Consider the following 23,569-nt stretch of genomic DNA (forward strand, 5'->3'; position numbering starts at 1 on the left):
TTTGGGCAGGAAGTCCTCAGATCCTGCCTAGATTTCCTGCTATCTATACCTGCCAATAAAAGTTCCTTTTGAAATGATGCAAGTTTCAAGAGTTCTGCTTTCTTGGTAGGGAAACGGAGGTGAATCCTTACATTAGACAGGATCTGCAAAGTGGTCAACCCAGAGGACAATTCCTACTGTGGAGACCGTGCAAAATAATGTCAAACCGCGGCAGTGAGAAGAGGGAAAGCGAGTGCTTGGAGGAGGCCCCCCTGGAGGCTTGCCTGAGTAGCAGCAGCTTGGACTCCGCCAGCTGAGGAAGATACCTGTGAGAAACCGAGATGGTCGATCAGAGTGGGGGAAAAGGACGACTGGGACATGAAAGCCAGAAAAGTAACCCTCAAATGTGGCAGCCATCAACCCGGATGGAAGCGCAAGATCACTCAACATCAGTGAAGAGAAGAGTGAGAGGCCAGTGCGCTCCAACCACTTTCTTAAGCAAGCTATCAGCAAGCTGGTAGAGGTGCTCCAGGAGGAAGAAGCCGACCCCTGCCATGCCTCAGGAACCATGAGACGGGACGAGGAAAAAGAGATCCAGGAGAGTGAGCTCGTGAACCCTGGCCCCTCTACTAGTGCTTCAGAAACCTCTGGAGTGGTGGCCGAGGCTGCCACCCCAGCCCGTGTCACCCCAGCTGGAGGAGACAGATGCCAGGCCAAAAGGAGAACTCATTAACCTGACTGAAAAGTCCCAGCCCTGGGGGTAAAGTACAATGGATCACCCCAGCAGTTGGGCTTCTTCCTAGCCCACATCCTGAGCTACATGCACAAATATGGGCGGGAAATCCCTGGGGACTGTGGATGCATCAGGATTGTAACCATGGCTCTAGAAGGCACAGCGGCCAGGTGGATGGTGACCCTGCATAATGCTAATGCAGAAACTCCAGAATTTTAACCTGTTCATGGTGGCCCTAAGACAGAGGTTAAAGGATCCCCTAGCAGATTGGAAAGCTAGGGAATGCATCAAGACAAGCGACTGGTGACTGATTACACCGAGGAATTTTGGGACCTGGAGAGCCATTTCAATGGCCAGAAGAAATTCTGATTGGCCTCTTCAAAGACAGGCTGAATGACAACCTCTACCAGGCCTGCATTGCCTGGGGGACCCAGCACGCCTTCACAGTTGTACATCATGGCGGAAGAGGTAGAAATTGACCTGGCACTTAGCCAACAGCAAGTGGGTCAAACTTGGAGGCACTCCCCCCCAGAAGGGAAGAGGGAGATGGCTAAGCCCCCAACTGCAAACCTACACTCAACTGCCTGTTTCAGATGTGGTAAAGAAGGCTACCGAGCAGCTGAGTGCTATTCAAAGGCACCAATCCTGAGGGCAGACTGAGTCAGAGGGGGAAAACCCAGGAAAACCCCACTGCATCCCCGGGAAACCGCTACGAAAGGTGCTGAGGTCGTAGAGGTCCAACCCTCCAAAACTCAGGGAGGGGGAACTCCGATATCACTGGAGAAACCATCAGAAAGTACTGACAGCAACTCAGATATGGTCCCCTGGTAAGTGGACCCATCGCACCCCTCACCAGACCCATAGAACTGTTCAGTCCAGAGATGGAAGAGAAAGTAGCCCTTAAAGCTCTAATAGACTCGGGTTGCACCTGTTGCCTAATCAGTCCAACCCGAGTGGGGAATTTGGGGATTCCAGTCAGGAGGCTGAAGAAACCCATTTCCTTTGGCCAATTAGATGGATCCATTTCAGGGGGAGTTCCCTGGGCACCCTGGGCACCCAGCCAATTGAACTCACAATGGGGGAATCATACAGAGATTCTGATGTTTATTGTAGCCCCTGGCATGGAATGACCTCTGGTTTTGGGGATGACGTGGTTGAGAACTTGGAATCCAAGAGTAAGTTGGAGAACGGGAGAACTGAGGTTCCTGAAAAGGAAAGCTGTGGCACTGGGCAGGGAGCCGAAGCCAAAAGGGTGAACAAGGTCCAAGGTGGTTGCAGCAATGAGTGATGGGGTGTTAGAAGGCATACCTAAGGAATACCGAGATCTGGCCGAAGTTTTCAGTGAGGAGAGGTCCAACAAACTACTTCCTCACCAACCCACTGACTGTGCCATCGAAATCCTGCCAGGAGTTAAGCTGCCCAAGCCCAAGCTCTATTCAACGACTCCTAGAGAGCTCGAGCAGCTGCAGAAGTTCATTGAAAAGAAGTGGCATGGGGATTTATTCAGCCAGCACAGTTGAAGACAGTCACCCCTGTGTTATTCTGGGAGAAAAAAAGACAGGTCTCTTCACCTATATGTGGACTCTGAACACTGTTTGTGAGAACAATGTCTGCCCCTTGCCATTAATGAAGGACATGCTAACCCATCTTTCCAAGGGGACAATATTCTCCAAATTGGATCTAAGAGAAGCATATTATCGAGTTAGGATAAAAGAAGGAGATGAGTGGAAAACAGTGTTCAATTGCCCTTTTGGGGTGCTTCCAGTTCTGAGTGCTGCCTTTCGGGCTGCAAGGGGCACCTACAGTATTCTTGCAGCTGATAAATGAGGTCCTCCAGGAGCACCTGTATAAGGGGTTTTTGGTGTACTTGAATGACATCCTAATATTTACAGAAACAAAGGAGGAGCATGTTAAACTGGTCAGAGCAGTCCTAAACAAGCTCCTTGCAGCCCACCTCTATGCCAATCTTTCAAAGTGCGAATTCCACAATGAAAAAATTGATTACCTGGGCTGTAAGATTTTCCACCAGGGAATAGAGATGGACCTAGAGAAGGTATGGGCAGTGTTAGAGTGGGTGCTCCCCCGCACGAGGAAGCAGCTGTAAAGCTTCCTTGGATTCGTGAACTTCTACAGGCAATTTGTTCCCTCTTTCGCTCAGATCGCTCTCCCCATCACCAATCTACTAAAAACAAAGAGGGTGGACAAGCCAAAGCCCAGTCAACCATTGAAGTGGACTATGGAGTGCCAAGCAGCTTTTGAGAAACTAAAGAGGCTTATTTCTGCCGAGCCAGTGTTAAAACACCCGGACCCGGAGAAGCCATTTGTCATCCAGGCCGACACTAGTGATGTGGTGGTGGGGGCAGTACTGCTCCAAAAGAATCAGAAAGGGCAATTGCAACCTTGCACATACATCTCCAAAAAGCTCACTGAAACTAAACAGAGGTGGGCAGTGTGTTTCTCACTTGGAGGCATTTCTTGGAAGGGAGAAAAATCCAGGTGTGGATTGATCACAAAAACCTCAAGGCGCTAAAACCCCCAAGAAAGTTATCCCCAAAGCAAGCTCGGTGGTCCCAACATTTCCTGGGGGGGGACTATTTAGCCGATGCTCTGTCAAGGATGCTGCAGTACAATAAAGTAAAATCTGACATGATCAAACCCTTGATGACCCTGAAACAATTAGTGGCCCCTGTCACCACGAGAGCTCAGGCAAAGAACCCGATGCCAGCGGACAGTAAAATGGAGGCCCCGACCACCACAAAGGAAAAGCCCAAAGAAACCCTCTTTTGACAGCAAAGCAGGAACTGAGTTTAGACAAGCGTTAGAAAAGGACAAATGGTTCCTTAGCCATAAAAACCTTTGGTTGATGAGGGACGAGTTGCCCTGGATCGGAGAAAAATTATACATGCCAAAAACCCAGAGAGTAAAATTCATGCAGCTTTGCCATGACTTGAAAGTGGCTGTGCACTTCGGGTTCGTGAAAACCCTCCATCTGACTAAGAGACCATTCTGGTGGCCTTCTATAAAAAAGGACACTGAAAGCTATGTGGCTAGCTGCCCTGTCTGTGCAGCAACAAAGCAGAGACAGGGAAAAACGCCAGGATTATTACAATCAGTCCTTCAGCACCCTGGAGAGAGATTTCTATGGATTTTATAGTAGAGCTGCCAGAAAGTGCGGGAAACACTGTCATTTGGGTAGTAACAGATTTATTCTCCAAACAAGTCCATTTCATACCCTGCTAGAAAATTCCTGTTCATACAGCATATTTACCGACTGCATAGGGCCCCACAATGCATTATTTCAGATAGGAAAATAATAGGATCCAATTCACTTCAGAGTTCTGGAAAGCCTTTTTGGATTTGCTTGGTATCAGTCAGGGCCTGTCATCTAGTCATCGTCTGCAAACGAATGGTGGGACAGAACGTTCAAACTCAGTACTAGAACAATACCTGAGATGCTTCATAAATTACCAACAAGACAATTGGACTGAGCTATTATCCTTCGCGGAAGTGGCTTACAACAACACAGTGCATTCAAGTACTGGTTACACCCCATTCCAGGTGGAGACAGGATAAAGCTTCAATCAATGCCTGAGTTATCTGTCAATGAACCCACCATCCCTTCCCTAAAGGAGTGGATTAAACAACTACAAAACACTTGGCCTGTGGTTAGAAAAGCTTTGGATGAGGTGAGAGAGGCTTATAAGGCAAGGCAGATAAAAAACAAATGGATCCGAAACCATTCAGAGTGGGGGGGAAAGTATATCTCTCAACCAAGTTCCCAAAATCTTTGCAGCCCTCGAAAAAGCTGGGCCCAAAGCTGGGCATGCCTCCTCTATCTGTTTTCATGTACCCTCTTCGGGGTGTGAATTGAATGCCTCGGGGCCATCTGCCTTATCTCGGTGTGGAGGGAGGAAACTGCAAAGACCTGAGAACCTTCAGAGAGGCACCTTATCGGCTCATTTCCCACAGCTCATTGTCACCTATGGATTGGCCTGTTTGAACCAACTGGATGGACAGTTGGGGTGGGGTTTCTATTTCACGTTTTTACCTATTGATTTGGGCAGGAAACCCTCAGATCCTGCCTAGATTTCATGCTATCTGTACCTGCCAATAAAATTCTTTTTGAAATGATGCAAGTTTCAAGAGTTCTGCTTTCTTGGTAGGGAAACGGAGGCAGGTCCATTCAAAACCTTTGAATGGGTAAGGTTTTATTGTAGTCATTGTGTGACTTCCTTCTTTGCTTTGGAAAATATTTTTTGGATTAAACAGCAAAAGGATGCTTAGAATATGAATTTGGGAAAGCTAATAATAGATTAAGGGTCCAGATGGACCTGGGTTTTGAATTAATTAGAATAATATTTCCCAGGAAAATGGCAATTGTTTTTTAAAGAAGAAATATAATAATGGGATCTTGAAGATTTGACACTAGAGGGAACTAGAGGATAATTAATTAGTTTTGTTAACAACAACAAAGAACAGAGCAAAAAAAACCCTTAGTGGGTGTTTTTGAATATTAATCTTCAAAATTACTTGACCACTAATGGATGAAATAACAACCTCAGGAAATTAATCAGCTCTTCTGGAGTGCCAAACCAAGGGTCCTTAAGACAACAGCTTTAACTCTTTGTCACTTGGAAATCACCACATGCTGGAAAAGTAGATGTTGCTCTGAATGAAGCTAGCAGAATTATTACCAGTTCAACTGGCATTGTCCCACTTGCTGTTCGCAGAGCAGCAGCAGCATATAGAGAGGGGCATAAATAATCAATATTTAGACCACACACTCTCAATAGTTTACAACCAATTCATCAGAGATTAAAATCTAGGAAAAGTTTCCTTAGGTCGATGGAATATTTCAAAGAATTTGAATACAGAATGGATGTATGGAAAGCTACAACCCTGGATAGAACCAATAAAGGAGCTGACATCTGGGTCTGACAAAAGCTGGGAAGTACGGAAATTGTTGAAGAGACTGTGCACAGATAACAAGATCCAAAAACACTCTGAACAAATGTGGCTATCCAGTGGCTTTTGTTCTTTGTGATTGTGGTGACATACAGAAAACAACATATATGTATACCTACCCTTTGTGTCCTGATCAGTGTACACTCAAGGACCTCATGGCAGTCGGACAGAATGCAATTAATGTTGCTAATTTCTGGGCAAGATCTGTTTAACATGTACATAATTTAATCATATTTTATATTTTAACTTTTATGTTGTGTAGTATGCCTTATTTTTATTGTGATGCTTCTGATACAAATAAACAAACCACTAAATCAAACTGGCTCTATTTTATAATATAAATATTTTATGATATAAATTTGGATAACCTCCTTTCTGAATTTACTAAAGAGATCTGTTAAAGTCTTGGAGGAATTTATGAGAAGTGAAAAAAGGGTTTATATTAGTTTTTAATCTAGTTCCTCTGGGATGCTGTGTAGTTGAACCATCACCATCTCAATCATCTTCCCCAAAAAAAGATCGGAGACCAGATGATAAATCCAGGACCACAGCCTCTTCAGCAAGGAGTACACTGTGGTTTGATGTAATGATTTAGATTTAAACACAGGGAAGTGATCTGAATTTGTGAGCAAATTGCTGTTAGATGATTTTTCAGCTAGGTTGTTCTGAATCATGGGGATATTTTCATGGGAAAATATTGCCAGGGTTTTCTACTTCAGAATTTATTAAATTAAAGAAAACGTAGAAATAAGAGTTCATTAAAATATCCTCAAGCCATCTTTGATTACCCAACTACGTCATGGTAGAAAAATAGCCAGTTTTGTAAAATTTATGTCAATTGTTGTCAAAAGACAGAAATTATTGCTGCTGCTAGACATATATGATAAAAATATGCTACATAATGTTTTGTTTTTAGGGAGCAGGAAACTATGCCCTGCCATCTTAGACCTCTCTGACTTTGTCTTTTGTCTTACTCTTTGTGAACAATTTATATTGTTGTGTATAATTACCATCCATTAAATAATCTCTTTTGTATTATGTATCTGAAAAAATCCCTTGATACCTGAAGCAGTAAAAGAGGAAGCAAAGAAGATCTGAAAAATACATAAACATCTTTTGAAAATTTAATCTGTTAATTATACATCTAAATTTTAATTATATATTCAATATATTTGGTTCACTTCTATTTTAATGCATATTCTTGCATTATGCTATAGACTCATGTCTCCATCCTATGCTAGCAACAAAGGATTAATTCTAGCGTTATTATAAGCCATTCTTTGACAAACTACCACATAAAGAAACCATTGCGGTTTCCTGTTAAACACATCAGTACTTTCACAAGGTTTTGCTAGCAAGCCAATGGTAGATAATATGTAAGTCACCCAGAACTGTGAGAGGGGCAGCAATAAATTTAATAAGAAAACAAACAAACTAGAAACCTCATTAAATATTGGTAATGCCTGTAAAATCAGATTTAACACCCCTTCCCATGTTTCATATGTAGATTGACTGTGGTTTTCTTTATGTTTTTGTATACTGGGTTTTTATAAAATGAAATAGTCTTCCAGTAAGTGGATCTCCATCCTCCAAAAATTTAAGAATTGCAACCACTATCAATCTATATGACTGGCAAGAATCAACACGGGATTAGGATGTGTAATATATAAATGTCTTTTGCACTGAACATTGGTGTTTTCTAGGAAAAATGGAATATGTGCTGTCTACTTATGAGAAACTATTTAAAAGCATGACATCATTGACCTACAGATTTTTCCATGCAATTCTAAATCTTGGTCCTACTCAAAAATCAATAACTATTGCTGCCAATGCTTATCTTGTTGACTATTATTCTAGACAATTTGTGCCTGGATCAATATAATAAGCATAAGGCGCAGTATCTGGTGGGGCAGATATTGGAAGCAAATTCCAAAATGGAGTTTTGGCAGAATCAGTTCAAATTACAACTGTTTTATTTAATGATGTAACTTTAAGAAATGTTTAAATCAACCTAATCACCTCCTTGCAAAGGATTTAGACAGAAAAGCCTATAAAATTCCTACAAATATTTAAATATTAGATATATATATATATATATATGCATATTTTCCATAAAAGCTCATCGGGTTAACTTTTGGCTAATAATTCTCTCTCAATCTAAGCTAATTCAAAGAGAAGTTATTTTGCGGAAAAATAAGAAGGAGCCTGGTAGGTGCTGTCTTGGGCCATGAATGAAAGGTGGGATGTAAAACCTTCTTATTCTTATTCTGGTTTGTTGCATAGTCAGCCAGATGTTTAGACTGGCTTTGGCATTGTCAGGTCCCCAAAGAAATGTATTTTAACCCTATGCCTATTTTCTACTTTTCTGTAACCTTTCTTTGTGGCCTGCCATTCTGTTGGGAGGGGGGGAGCCCTTGGGAATGCTTTGCACTGTCTGCAGGATGCCCTTCCCCCAGAGGATGGAATCTGTCTCCCTTATCTGAGAGATGGTTTGCGCTTGGAGCCAGAAGAAATCGAAAGTGAGAAAGACCTTGAGGAGCCCACCGAAAAGACCAGCTACCAAAACACCATGCCACCTGTGGATTGGCTGGGATTCAAATAAACACTCTGGGGGGGGGAGTATTGAATGTTGCTTTTAATATACTGCTTCGTGGGTTTTTCTCTCAGACCTCGACTTAATTCCCTGCTGTCACTAGCCCCTAATAAAAGTTCCTTTTGAGACAATGCCTGTTTCAAGAGTTCTGCTTTCTTGGGTGGCTTAGCTAAGATAGGTCCTTACAGGCATTTTTGTCCACCTACTGAGTCCTTCCCAAGGACTTGGATAGGCAGATATGGATATTTAATGGTTTTAAAAGTATTGTCACAGGATGCAAGCTATTTCAAGCAAAGCTGTCTTTTGCAATTGACTGATGGTAATTTTGTTAATGCCTATGATGTTCAAATGGTGCTCTAGTTATTTTGGGATTGCACCCAAGGCACCTACTACTATCAGTACTACCTTTGCTTTCTTTTACTACTGCTGTCCTATTTCTATTTGCAGGTTTTTGTATTTTGTTATCTTCTCCAGTTGTTTCTTTTCTATTCTGCTATCTCCAGATCCTGCCACATCCGCTATCCAGACTTTTTTGTCTTTTTTATCGACAGTTGCTATGTCTGGGGTGTTATGTGACAGGTGCCTGTCTATTTGAATTCTAAAATCTCAGAGCACTTTAGCTTCTTCATTGTTGCTACTTTGTTATGCCGCTGTTCATATTCAGTCTGTGTGATCTTATTCCAGCAGCTAATCAGGTGATCCACTGTTTCTTCAGCTTCTTTGCAGTGGTGGCACTTGCTACTTGTTGATGTCTTCTTAATTCAGGATTTGTATGCATTTGTTTTTATATCTTGGTCTTGTGCATTCACTTATTTTCCTTGGTAAGCAGAGTCTGTCAACCTCACTGCATGGATGAAGGGCATAATTCATTGTCATTATTTTTCTCTTCCTATCCAGGGCTTTTAGTTCTGCTTGAGTCCAGTCATTATTTCAGCTATGTATCTAATGACTGGAATTGCCCAGGAATTAATTGCCTTGATGGTATTGCCTCCATTGAGTTTGGATTTTAAGATCTTCTCTCTCTTGATGTATTCATTTCTAATCTTGTTCTTGACTTGAGTGTGTTTGATGTTATCAGCTATTGAAGGATGCCCATGTATTTGTAGTGATTGTCTTCATCCAGACTCTTGATGTTATTTTTATAGGTCATCTTGTTTCATTCAGTTTAACTATTTTTCCCCATTTGATGGTGAGTGTGGCACATTTGTTCACTTCAAACACAATATCTTGGCTGTATACATGGACAGTGTTGAGGAGGAAACTACAGCCCAATCAGCCTGATATCAATACTTGGGAAGATCCTGGAAAAGATAATCAAGCATCAGATCTGTGAATACCTAACAGAATAGAATAACAGAATAATAGAGTTGGAAGGGACCCCCTGCTCAGACAAATAGGTGTCCAATCTCTTCTTAAAAACTTCCAGTGTTGGAGCATCCACAGCTTCTGGAGGCAAGTTGTTCCACTGATTAATTGTTCTAACTGTCAGGAAATTTCTCCTTAGTTCTAGGTTGCTTCCCTCCTTGACTAGTTTCCATCCATTGCTTTTTGTCCTGCCTTCAGATGCTTTGGAGAATAGGTTGACTCTCTCTTTTTTTCTTTTCATTAAACTAGACATACCCAATTCCTGTAACCATTCTTTATATGTTTAACTTCCAGTCCCCTGATCATCTTTGTTGCTCTTCTTTTACTCTTTCTAGAAGAAAAGTTATAATCAAAAGCCAACATGGGTTTGTCAAAAACAGATCATGCCAAACAAATCTTATTTCATTCTTGGCAAAGTGACTAAATTAGTGGACAAGCAAACTGCTGTGGTCATAGTATAGTTGGCTTTCAGTAAGGCATTTGATAAAGTAGACCACAACATACTTCTTGGTATGCAATAACAGATCTGTAATAATATATTATTATTTATTTATTTTCAATCACTGTATATTTGCAATGAGTAAATAACTCTCTTTCCAGTACTTCTGTAGCCACTGGCCCTAGTTGCTCAGCTACCAGTCCTGAGCCTTATAGCCCATTTTTCACCAGATGTCCAGGAACTCTAACATCTAGCACAGTCCTTGCTGACCTGTTTGATGATTGAGCAAGTATGGGTTTCTGTAATTTATGTCTCACCATATTATTTATGGGAGAGACACTCTTTGTTTAATTTCTCCGATGAGAACTGTCCATTATGGCTGAACTTCTGGCATAGCTCTCATCTTCTTCAGATTACACAAGCCCCATAACCACATCAAGGTAGTGCCTCAGGGAGTTTCTGATGCTTATTGCAAGACTTCATTTCATTTTAAGCTACAAAGATTTTTTTGGTTTTGGCTTATATATTGTATGAATGCAGGCACTGCCACTTATAGACATTCTTAGTACAGTATATGAATTCAACTCACTATACCTTTGTTCAACAAATCATAATGAAAACAAATGATGTGTTCATTCGATATTGAAATTCGGCCAGTGAATGCATATACAAACACACAATATGCTGGGGAATGTTTCTACCTATGAAATACATGTTTGAATCTAAATATGTTATGTTTCCTTTAGATAATAGATAGTTAAATAATCCCATTGGATCATTTTCCATGTTTTATTTTGTAGAGTCTCAAAGTTTATTTAACTTTTAAATCATAGGTCCTGAAGTTATCATTATTTCATATTATATGGAACAATTGTAAAGCAGATAGCAAAAAGATATAGATTACAGAGTTGTAAATGGTAGACTAGCTTTTCTGTAGGTAGTGCTTTTCAAGCATGTTTAATCATAGTAATCATATTGGTTTGGTTAATGGCTGTAGGACTGCAGTAGTAATACTTTAGTAGTAATACTTTAATATAGACAGCACCCATTTGGAAAAGGTTGGTCTACTGTAACCCTAGTGTTCTGAACTAGGATCAACTTTTGACTTAAACACTCATACACATAAACCAAGACAGATGTTTGAGGAAACAAAGCTCAATTGTATTAAGTATAACCTTAGTTGTTTGTCATAGCCAATAATAAGTTAAATGAGAAAACAGCAAAGATTTTGAAATTTGGTAGAAAAAGATAGAATGTGGAAGAAGTCTAAAATATTAGTGTAGGATTTACAAAAGATGAAATCACATGTGGCCTGTGAAGCAAATTGTAGGAAATCTAGTTTAAAATGCTTCACAATGCTTTGGTTAAATTAGATTGATTCTAGATTTTAACCAGGAGCTATTCCACACTGTAGTTTAAGGTGTTTCTCTCTGATATTCTCCTGGCTGTTTTTAAGCCAGCTTCAGAAAGTCCAGTCCATATTGTAGTAGACTGACAATAGAACTGGGCTGGGCTCATTTTGGATTATAGTTACTACAAGACCTGATTCTTGTGCCCCTGCTTTTTGCAGCTTTTGTGCAGGCTAATCTACCCATATTTCCTTTTTCCTATTTCCTTTCACAAACTTCAGGAAATAAAAAGCAACAATCTATGATGTGCTTGCTCAAGCACTTCTTAGCATCCTATCCCCTTTCCTGCAATGTAAAGCTGTTTCTAAAATCCAAAGATATAAACTCTTGGATGTGTATAATTAGTTTGCAAATCCTTTCTTTTATTAGAATTAAACAGGAGCATTAATTATGTTGACAATCTCACAAGCTGTTATTGCTTCTTAGCTTTAGACCATCTGGGCCAAGTAGACATTCTAGGCCACAATATTCCCTATCTTCATTCTTCAGTGGTCTTCCCAAATTCAGGAATGCTTCCGTGGTCTTATCCTGGATCACTTTAGAAGGAGCAACTCTTTAAGAGCTAAAGGTGTCTAACATCCATTCTGGTTCACCAGCTATTCAAATTTAACACCAAGCAACCTTCCTGCCAGCACATTAGCTCCATTTATGCATCCTTTCTCCCCATGAAAGCTTTTGTGCAAGTACAATTATTTATCTCTTTAACTGAACATTTTTCCTAGGTCAAAATAACATGGGCCAATTTTGTGCCCTCAGAATGATAAAAATATAACATAATTTCCAGTCTAATCTGAAAGATAATCTCTTGCCCTCAGAAGTACCTATGTAAGCCACTGGATTCTTGTAAAATTAAACGAGTGTCCTCCTCTCAGATAGGTCATTGTTAATTGATGTTCAATTCTACACACACACACACACACACACACACACACACACACACCATCTTAGATATTCAGGATATGCTGAATTATCTTTTCATTAGTCTCCCAACAGTGATTCAGCACAACCATTCTTAAATTTGGGGTAAATGCTTTGGACAGATTTATTCTTGCTTCCTGAGATGAACCAAAGGTTTCATCTGCTATTCTCTTACTGTCCTCAGAAGCCACTGTCGGATGGAACAGATTCATCCATATGCAGCACTGTGGATTACAAGCCTCCAGATCCTTTGGAGGACAAAGCAGAAGTTGAAGAAAATGTGGAGAATGATGATCCAGAGGAATGCTTCACTGAAGGTATCATGGTCAGAAAACAAGCTCTACTCATCAAATTTGCAGATGACACCTAGGTTTTTTTTTTTGGGGGGGGGGGGGAAATAGCTAATACTTTTTTAAAAATATATTTTATTATTTTTTTATAATAATCTTTAGTGCTTAGTGAACAATATGTTGTCGGGGTTCATATATTTAAAAACAATAATAATTATTTTCTATAGTTGATCAATATGTTAGTTGATAATATATTTCCTTGATCCTCTCTTCTTCCAGCAATATTCTCCTTTTGTCTACATTAAAGAAATATAATTCTTAATATTTTCAATACATATAAAGTTGGGTATAAACATTTTTCTAGTATTTATACATATAACAATAACATCAACATATAACATCTTTTCTAATCAGCTTATGTTTCAATTGTCTTTATAGAAGTCATCTTAAGTTATTATATGTCCTGTTTTCAAGATTCTTATTTAAGCTTTATTTCCCCTCAGTACTGAAACCACTCTTATCAGTCAAAATTTTCTCAAAATTCATTACCTTTGAATATCCAAACGTTTCATTCAAATACACCATCTCAATATTTTTACATTTCATATATTATAAAAATATTATACTGCTTATATATCTTATCCCTCTTACTATAGGGCCCCTTTTTGCCCAAGCTTTATCTATTCTTTTGACCATGTTCAAACAAGTATTTAATCATATAATACACCATCTAGCAATCTTACTATAGGGCCTCTTTATATCCAAACTTTATATTTTTTTAATCGTACTCAAACAGGTGTTTAGTCATATAGTATTCCATCTGGTACGTTGAATCACATCTCTTAAATCTAATTCTAGTCTTCTTCTTTTGCCAGGTTGCTTTCCAAATCAGTAGGTTTAGCTTGCCAGGTTGTATTTTTGTAGATATTGTTGGGGATAAAAAAGACAAATTGAGTATTCATTTTTTGTCTCCCACGCTTTAATGATTCTCCTGACAACTCTTTAGTCCATTTTATTAAATCTTCTTTTTTTGTTCTAAGTTTGTTTTGAAGTCCTGGTAGATAAAACATCTTTTTATTTCCTTTATTGTAGCAAAAGTTTGTGGATTTTCTTTTGTTTGTATTAACTTGTAGTTCTCTTCATTTATAGCTTTCATATTTAAATCATTTTCCTTTGATTTGTTTTCTATTGTCTGACTTATTTGTTCATTCTTTATCGTCATTTTTTGAGCATTTTTTAATTGTGAGTTTAGGTTAGAGATATGTTCATTTATGTTATCAAAGTTGTTTGTAATCTCATCATGATTTAAGACAATTGTCGTTTGAATCTGTCACAGCATTGCATATATTCCAGCATTCTCCTGGAATGTATTTGCTTTGTCTTGAGTCATTATTCCTGCAGATCTCTGATGTCCCACACTAGGATCTTCAGGAGGATGTGTTATGTGTGGTTTTCTGTCACTTTTAGATAAATATATATAACATCCATTTTATCTCCCTCCTCTAGGTAGTCTTTCAACGGTGCCATAGTCTCTTTAATTAGCATTATCAAACCAGCCCATCTTAAAATCCAAACAACCAAATCTTGTGTAGTTCTTATCTTTATATATAGTTTTTGTAATCCAATGAATTCCAATTATCAAAACAACACTGAAAACAGTGTTTTGTAACAGTTCTTTTTTCAGGGATCTTATGATTATCAGCTAGCCAAGATTTCAGTCCAAAGTGTTTAACCACCTGAAAACTTTCCAGTGACTTTTCCTTTAGAAGATTAGCCAAAGGCCAAAGTTTTTCTTTCTCTGCAAACATTTCTTAAACTTAAAAATACAGCTCAATGTGTTTATAATCCCAGAAGGTCAACAGTTTCTAAACATATATAGTTTCACTCTGTATTAGATAGCCCAATGCTTTGTTCCCAGCTGGTTTTTGCTATTTCTGGGCATCTTGCTAAATTCTGAGTCAATGCAGCTATAATTTTCTCTAGTCCTCCACTAGGTGTCAGTAGCTGTTCATTTCCCAACTTTTAAAGCAAAGAGTTTTCTCAGTTTTCAAATTTGTCCAGACTGTAGTATTTTAAACCTCATTTCAATATATTTTTGTTCCCCATAAGAGTTTATTTCTCCTCTTCCGTCTATAGGAGGGTGGGGGTGTAGTTCCCTCTCTTCTCACTTTGGGAGGATTTTTGCTTCTTGGGGATCTTTTCCAGGAAATCAGATACAAAATAGGAGAGAGAAGATTGAATTCCTCACCCAGTTTCAAGCACACTGTTCACCGTTGTTCTGGTTGGTGACTTTGGACTTTGGCTGCAAGTAGCTTGGGCTGGTCACCGAGGTGTGGCCAGCCTTTCTCCTGTTGGGTTAGAGGGCTTCCCTCAGATTGAGCAGGATGACTGCCATTGTTCCGCGATCATCGGGGTGCCCCTCTTTCTTTGTCACCTCTCCGGGATGACTTTAGACCCATTTAGAGTCCCCTGGCAGGGCGAAATTAGCCATGGGATGTGGAGCTCTGCAATCCCTCAACTGCACTATGGCACAAAACTGGAAGTTCATCAAGAAATAGCTAATACTTTAGATAATAGACTCAAGATTCAAAAAGGACCATGATAGACTTGAACACTGGACCTTATTCAACAAAATACAATTGAGTAATGAGAAAAGTAAGGACCTAGACTTAGGCAAGAAAAACCAAATTCATAGATATAGAATAAGTGGTACCTGGCTTAATAGTAGCAGTTGTGAGAGATGACTAGGTGTCCTGGTAGACCACTATTTTTATGAGCCAACAGTGTGCTGCAACTGCCACAAAAACAAATGCAGTTTTAGGTTGCATCAACAGAGGAATAGTTTCAAGATCACATGAAGTGGTAGTCTGCTTTATGCTGCACTGGTGAGACCACACTGTAAATACTTTGTCCAGTTCAGTTCACCATGATACAAAAAAGATGTTGAGATCTTAGAAAGAGTGCAGAGAAGAGCAACAAAGATAATAAGTGATCTGGAGGCTAAATCATATGATGAATGATCAAGGAACTAGGTACCTCTAGTTTAATGAAGAAAGGTACTAGGGATGATATGATAGCAATCTTCCAGTAATTGAGAAGCTGTCACAGAGAAGAAAAAGAGTCAACTTATTCTCCAAAGCATAAGGGCAGGACAAGAAGCAATAGATGGGAGATTATTAGAGATCCAACCTAGAACTAAGGAAAAATTTCCTTCAAGGTCACGTCCAACCCTATTATTCTGATTTATTTATTTATTTGTTTATTTGTTTAATTTATATTAAATTTGTTTGTCACCCATCTTGCAGCAAGGCAACTCTATCTTCTATGCTTTTCAAGTATTCTCTTCCAGTGCATGTGAAAAAGAGTGCTCCAACATGTACATAATGCTAATTATGTATGGATTATTATTGCATAATTTTATTAATTTATGTATAAATACATAATTAATGCATAACTAATTAATCAATTGTGTATTAAGGATAATTACTATGATCCTTCTCATCTTTTCTACTATCTTCTCCAATTGGTATGTTAGGATTATATTACTTTGTTGTTTGTCTGTGCACTACTGTAAGTGTTTCTGCATCGGAGAGAAATTCCATGTGTGTCCAATTACACTTGGCCAATAAAGTATTCCATTCCATTCCTGTCAGGATTAGGGAGTCCCAAATTGTGTGATCAGCATTAAAAGCATATGAGAAAATAACAAAATGTCTATGTAATTTGCAGTGAATGAACATTCCAAATACACGGCATAGATTTAAAACAAGTTAGAGCACCTCCAGTGTTAATTGACTCTTTCTTCCGTTGCAGCCTGTGTTCAAAGGTGTCCTTGCCTGTACGTTGATATCAAAACAGAAAAGGGAGCAAAGTGGTGGAATCTTCGGAGAACATGTTTCAAAATTGTGGAGCACAATTGGTTTGAGACTTTCATTATCTTTATGATTCTCCTCAGTAGTGGTGCCCTGGTGAGTGTTTCTCTTTTGCAGTGAGTTTTTCCCCTACAATAATACAAGTTAGAATGAGAGTGATTTTAAATTGCTCTAATAATAAGGTTTTTCTTTAAGAATATAGGCTCCTTGATGAGTGTAGCACCAGGTAACTGCAAATAATATCCAACAAGGTTTACCTTGTTGATGATTTAGATTTCTTATAGGAATAAAATATTATGGTTAGCTAAGTGGCTAATAAAGCAGTTGGCTAGAATTTTATCAGCCCAACCAGTAACATTTTAAGAAATCAAGAAGGGATAACATCAGGACTTCAAATGATAATTTTCAAGTTCCTTGTGGCTATTTGCAACAAGCATCTGTTCACCTCTGGATCAGCTGTAGCACAGTGTGGAGTCAAAATCTAATAGGCATGATAGATCTCTGGATGCAGAAAAAACTATTTATCTGAGGAGCAATTGTTCCTCAGTCCATAAACAAATTATTTCAAGTTCACTAAAATGATCATTTAGTTTTATAATTTGCTAAATTATCTTTAAGTGGTAGAATATGTTTTATGAGAAATAGGAAGTAAACAAGTTGTTAAATGGCAAGTAGAAAAAGTTACATATAGGTTCTTAAAATATTTTTATATAGTTCTTATGCTCATTTAATATAGTGCTCATTTAAATTTTACAAGCCTATAAACATGTGTTAATTAAAAGAGTAATAAGAAGATATATCAAAGCAAGAATAAACTCACATGTCTAATATCATTATACAAGAGAAAAACAATGTTTTTTTAAAATAGAAAAATAGCACTCAGCACTTGTGCTAAACTTCTATTCTTTCAAAATAAAGATGTACATAAAAAAAACTCAAGGTGATGATATGGTTAAGGTATCATCTAGATCAAAATTTGATGTTAGGCTTATAATACTGTTGTTTTTTGCTGAAACCCTGAAATCCTACTACTAGTAACCTAAATAATGGTGTAGGAAAGTGAACATAACATCGTGGAGCAACAAGTCTCTGAGCACAGGCTTAGCAGAGATGAACTGAATGTATCCCCATGTTCTTCCTTCTGTCATCTAGAAACATTCCATCTTGGTTTCTACTCATTCACTTTAGAAGCATTCATTGCAGACTTAAGTATTAGACTTTGAATATGGGATTCCCAGGAATTTTCTACGTATTTCCATACCTATCTTTACAATGTCCAAATTGTTGTGTATAGTATAACCCCTGTTCAGTAATACAAAGGTATGCCCAGAAAGGTAAAGGCCACTCATGCTGTGGCTGCTTTTGCTACTTTTATGTATTGTCAAGAGGTCTCATATACTGCTCTGCTTTAATTCCCCTTTCAGGCTTTTGAAGACATCTATATAGAACGCCGACATGTAATTCGCACCATCTTGGAGTATGCTGATAAGATCTTCACATATGTTTTCATTCTTGAGATGCTGCTCAAATGGGTAGCATATGGGTTCAAGGTCTATTTCACCAATGCTTGGTGCTGGCTGGACTTCCTTATTGTTGATGTAAGTGTCAGTTTTCTGTAAGTGAGCATTCTGGGAAAGATTGCCAAAGATTCCTTTGATCTTGCATTAAATCTGATTAATCATGTGATTCTGTTAGCTTCCATTTCAAATTCTAGCCCCCTTGATTCCTTCTGATCAGTACTTAAGGCCACTTGACATGTATTCAGGAATCAAATTCTTTCCCCATAGCTGAATCAAAATGCTATTGACCCACCACTAAGTTGGCAGAAAACTATGCTACCATGTAATTTGATGTTCCTATTGTTGATCCCTATATTCCCTCTATTTAATCTGCTCTGAATGGCTGCTGAATTATGTTATCTTGTTTATGATTTTCAGTGTATAATCAGCCAGTCACTTATTTAATTCTATTGGCTTTGCCACCTTCTTTAGGATCTTACCAGCTGGCAGGAAATCTTCCATTAATCTTTGGACTGCAGCAGAGATGGACTGGATCTGATTGCAGGACACCATCTGTAGAACAGACTAACCAGTAGAATGCTAAAAAATATATATAGTTTCTTCTGCTTTTGCATAGAACTGAAAAATTTTGGTTCAATACTGCTTTTCTCCCCAGCTGTTAAGGGAGGCAACAGAAAAATTGCAGACATAGCTAACCTGGAAGGGAAGCAATGTGTATGGATGAATCTAAGTTAGCCAGTAATCATCCTTCTGAAAGAAACTACTCCTGATCACTGACTCTCCATCCATTAGTGTAATGGATGGCAAACTGTATATGTACACAGTCTTGTGTGACTGGATGTTGTCTGCTTAAAGAGGTACAATATTTTAACACTGGTACAGCTAAGGATAACTGTCTCACTCATGGGCTGGGCACAAGATGAAAGCAACATTATAGAGAAATGGTAGAAAATATATTGCCAATATATGTTTGAATCATGCTTATATTCAAGCAGAAAAAAGCTCAGGGGATATAGGAAATCTGACCTAGATGCCTCCAGTGTGCAAGATATGGAACTATTCCTTTTTCTGTAATTTTTTTCATTTGTTACTACTAACCATTTCATTTTTCTTTTTAACCAGGTCTCCCTAATTAGCCTAACAGCAAACTGGCTAGGCTATTCAGAGCTGGGAGCTATCAAATCCCTGAGGACACTCCGAGCATTGAGACCGCTTCGGGCATTATCCAGATTTGAAGGCATGAGAGTAAGTGTGGTATGACAGTCCATGATTTTATTTCTCCAATTTCCTTCCATGCAGTGGGAATTTTCGAGGGTCAGAATATAATTCCTATAGAAAATAGCAGTAAAGCTCAAGCCTGTTTTTAAAGAATTTACAGTATAGTTACTATTTTTTTTTCCATTGTATTTACATTTTGCTTTCTTTGAATGAAGTTACTATAATAAACTTGGGATAGTTCCATTTTGTCCTGAGAGATGATTACAAGCCCAAGACTATTCTAAATGTTATAAATAGATGGAGATAAAAGTTGGAGCTATTTCCTCCAGGGAATGATGATGACGATGAAGATGATGATGATGCCCAATTCTCAATAATTCTAAACAGCTCACAACATTAAACCAAGAAGTTCAAAAAAAAACACCCAAAAGAAAAATAAAGAAAAAACCATGGCAAGTGGCCAGGGTGAAGAGTGACGTTTGTCCCTTCCCTTGCCTTTACTTTCCAGAGAACAAGGAAGGGTCCCTCCTGAAACGCTTCCTCCACCCTTATTCCTTCTGTGGCTAATGTAATTCTTCTCTGCCCGTTGCCCTGGCTGCATCTCTTCCTCCTGTCTCCCATTCTCATAGCCCATTACACCCCCAGATCCTTAAGAATTTCACTTGTTTTTTTTTAAATTATTATAACATTATTTTTAAATTGTATTATAAAAGATTATGCAATTATTTATTTATTATGATATGATGTTTTAGGAATCATTCCCCTTGATTATTGTTTTACATAAATGTATAGACTACTGGTATCTTTGAATTATCTAGAACAAGTGAATTCGCAGATTGCCAATAAGTGTGAAATATCTATAGACAAGTTAATGTTCTATCTTACTGCCTTTTCTGCACTAGTATAAATTTAACTTGAATTCTGTTCTCTAATATGTCTGTAGATATAACCCAAAAACAACATTTTAAAAGGGCCGTATTCTGAATTTGTAAAATATTGAAATTGATTTACTTTTATTAAATCCTGAGTAGATTCTTTCTCTTGATACTAGGTGGTTGTAAATGCTCTTTTGGGGGCCATCCCCTCCATCATGAATGTCCTCTTGGTATGCCTGATCTTCTGGCTCATCTTCAGCATTATGGGGGTGAACCTCTTTGCAGGGAAGTACTATCGCTGTGTCAATACCACCACAGGTGACCTCTTTGAAATCCAACATGTAAACAACAAAAGTGACTGCATCGATCTTATCAATGTTGAAAATGCCACTGATGTCCGTTGGGTCAATGTCAAGGTCAATTTTGACAATGTGGGCTTAGGCTATCTCTCCCTTTTGCAAGTGGTAAGTAAGCATGCTTTTCCTTAGGAAATGTTCTATTTTGCCTGGAACCTGACTTTCTTATATAGAGGTGCATATGAGAACCTGCCAACTAAAGATCTAGTTAAAACTACCTTCCTCAGCTGGTCCTTTGACCTATTCAATCCTAGCCAATAAGTTGATTTCTTCCTGGAAGAAATAGCTTTGAATCCAAATTATTGTGACCAGTTTTTAGTCCAGTCCAGTGTTTCAAACGTCTGAACCTAAGAGAGGCACTCTAGAGAATAAAAAGGAAGTTGACTTGGATATGTAGAGAGAGGGAACCAAAACCTCTTATTGTTGCAATGACGGCATCCATTTTAGTAGATTTTTCTTAATATATCAAATTTCTAATGTCTCTTTTTTCCCATACTAACATTAAAAGATTTCTTTAATTAACCCTACTCAATTCTTGTTTTGGGAGTGGGTTTGAAAGAAAAATCACCTTTGTCTGAGATAGTTTTTGTAAGTTTTGATATGTTTTGTATGTTTTGATATGCTGTATTCTTAGTCAGCCCTGGCATTCCAAATTAATAGTGTCCCTACTAACATTCAGCTTGACTGATCTGATGAGAATGCCTTATTTTTGTCAGCAGACTGGTCTGTAGAACTATCTAGGACACTCACCAACTGTTTGCTATGATCAGTGTGAGGATGCTTTGAGATTAATTTTGGTGATGTCTGTGGCTGTCTCTCCCTAGTTTGTAATTTTTTCTATTAATTTCCTATGTTTTCTCCTGATTTAAACTAATTTCCCCTGATTTCCCCTGAACCAAACCAAACTTTCTTTGCTTGTGTGATCAGGAGAAAACCTAGCTTTCAAAATATGCTTTTATTTCTACAATGTCTCGTGTTCCTTCAGAATGAATTCTATTTCCCCCTCTAAAATAGGAGTGATTATGCTTACCCTTTACCCTCATTGAAACTACTACTATTCAAAACACTTTGGATCATATATCCCCCTCCAAGGGTTCACATTCAGAAATGTATTCCAGCCATTTATACTGTACAGGAAAATAATTTCAATTCATGGGAGATAGGTTTCTACTTTTATTTGTTTTTATGAAGACATTCCCTGCTGATGTAAGCATATACTATTCTATTTCCTCTTCTCCATTTGTTCTTTAAAAACTAAGCCAAATTATTCACAACAAACATATTTGTTCTTCCTGTATCTGCTCATTCAATATAGATTAGCAGATGGTTCTAATTTTCATTAAAAAGAACATGCTAATAAGATAATATAATCTCCTTTCTCTTCCTGTTTTTGACAAAGTCAGTTGTGTGATTAAATAAACATGGCTGTCCTCATCCTTTCTTATTCTCCCTTCATGAAGGAATTCTGTTTTTTATTCTTTTTTTCCTAAAAAGTTTAGAAAATGAGAATGAAAGATGTAACTTCCAACTTGAGTTGCCCCCTCTGGGCTCTGAGTTTATATATGGTTTTACAAATTCAGTGTCCTCTATTTCTGGGGTCCCCAACCCCCGGTCTGTGGACCAGTACCAGGGCCCGGCATGCCAGCAACCGGTCCGCATAAACAAACAAAGCCCCATCCGTGGGATGCAGGCAGCACACAAAACCATACACTCTCCAGTCTGTGGAAAAACCTTTCTCCGTGGAACTGGTCCCTGGTGCCCCAAAAGGTTGGGGACCTCTGCTCTATTCTCAATCAAAATAAATATGTCCTGCATTATTCTACTTTGTAGGCCACTTTCAAGGGCTGGATGGACATCATGTATGCAGCTGTTGATTCCCGTGAGGTAAATTGAAAAGACAAATTTGCTTTCCCTCTTCTGAAGCTTTAATGAAGGATTTAACATGGGATTCATTGCTTCCTTTGCTTTTCCAGCAGGAGGAACAGCCTCAGTATGAAGTGAATCTCTACATGTATATATATTTTGTCATCTTTATTATCTTTGGGGCATTCTTTACTCTCAATCTCTTTATTGGTGTAATCATTGACAATTTCAACCAGCAAAAGAAAAAGATAAGTGTCTTTAATTTTTTTAAAGCATATGCTCTTTCAAATAAGTAGTTCTGCAGATGTTTTTACCAGCAGTACAGAAAATTAAATTACCCACATTGCAAGCTCCCTGCAACTATTGAATGGAGCCAGACTATTTTCCTTTTGGCTATTCTTATGCGAAAAAGAGTACAGTGCAGGGGTTCAGGGTCTTTATCAATGCAGTGGCGTAGCGTGGGTTGTCAGCACCCGGGGCAAGGCAAGTAATTTGCGCCCCCCCTTCCACAGTGGGCGGCAACCCGGCGGCTCGGATCGGATTCGCACAGCCAGCACTGCAGAGAGAGTGAGTGAGCCAGGCAGGGCAGAGAGCTGCAAGTGCGAGCGCGCCCCCCAGATGTTGCGCCCGGTGCGGCCGGCCCCCCCTGAACCCCCCACGCTACGCCTCTGTATCAATGGCAGAGTTTTAGAACTTTATGACAAATGTTGGTCTGGTTTTCCATAAAGTTTGCTATCTACTTTCCAAGCATTTGAATTACATATACTGGAGCTGATCAAGGCAGAAGTATGGGATAATCTTATAAACATTACTTAGAACTGATTCCCAGATTGCTATGAATAATCTGTGAGCCTTTAACTGCAGATTGAATAGCTGAATTATAGTTAAGTTTTGCTGCATGTCCTACAGCCTTGGGATCAATGAGCATGTAAAGAATGGAAAGTTAATTTGAGTGAGAGCTCATTCCTTCCTGAGAAGCACATTTAACTTACAAGAAAGAAAAATAAAATCTTTTTATTAAAGCATTCCAACAAATTTGGGGGGAGACAGACAAATACATATTATCAATAGTGACATGCTTTGGGACTTTGATGCACGGTCTCTGCTAATAATAACCTTATTTTTATTATTATTATTATTATTATTATTATTATTATTATTATTATTATTATTA

General features: G+C 38.6%; 1 protein-coding gene across 1 annotated transcript in view; it reads left to right on the plus strand.

The window, feature by feature from the left end:
- Positions 1–23,569, plus strand: part of LOC107302374 (sodium channel protein type 4 subunit alpha) — a 121,809-nt gene that overhangs the window by 77,765 nt on the left and 20,475 nt on the right. Inside the window, exons 17-24 of the mRNA XM_029287219.1 lie at positions 8,188–8,196; positions 12,586–12,718; positions 16,505–16,659; positions 17,988–18,161; positions 19,206–19,328; positions 20,353–20,640; positions 22,363–22,416; positions 22,506–22,643. Of these exons, the coding sequence (XP_029143052.1) occupies positions 8,188–8,196; positions 12,586–12,718; positions 16,505–16,659; positions 17,988–18,161; positions 19,206–19,328; positions 20,353–20,640; positions 22,363–22,416; positions 22,506–22,643 (1,074 nt within the window). The remainder of the gene's footprint in view (positions 1–8,187; positions 8,197–12,585; positions 12,719–16,504; positions 16,660–17,987; positions 18,162–19,205; positions 19,329–20,352; positions 20,641–22,362; positions 22,417–22,505; positions 22,644–23,569) is intronic.

Source organism: Protobothrops mucrosquamatus, unplaced genomic scaffold (genome assembly GCF_001527695.2).
Source record: "Protobothrops mucrosquamatus isolate PMUCROS unplaced genomic scaffold, P.Mucros_1.0 scaffold_257, whole genome shotgun sequence".
NCBI lineage: Eukaryota > Metazoa > Chordata > Lepidosauria > Squamata > Viperidae > Protobothrops > Protobothrops mucrosquamatus.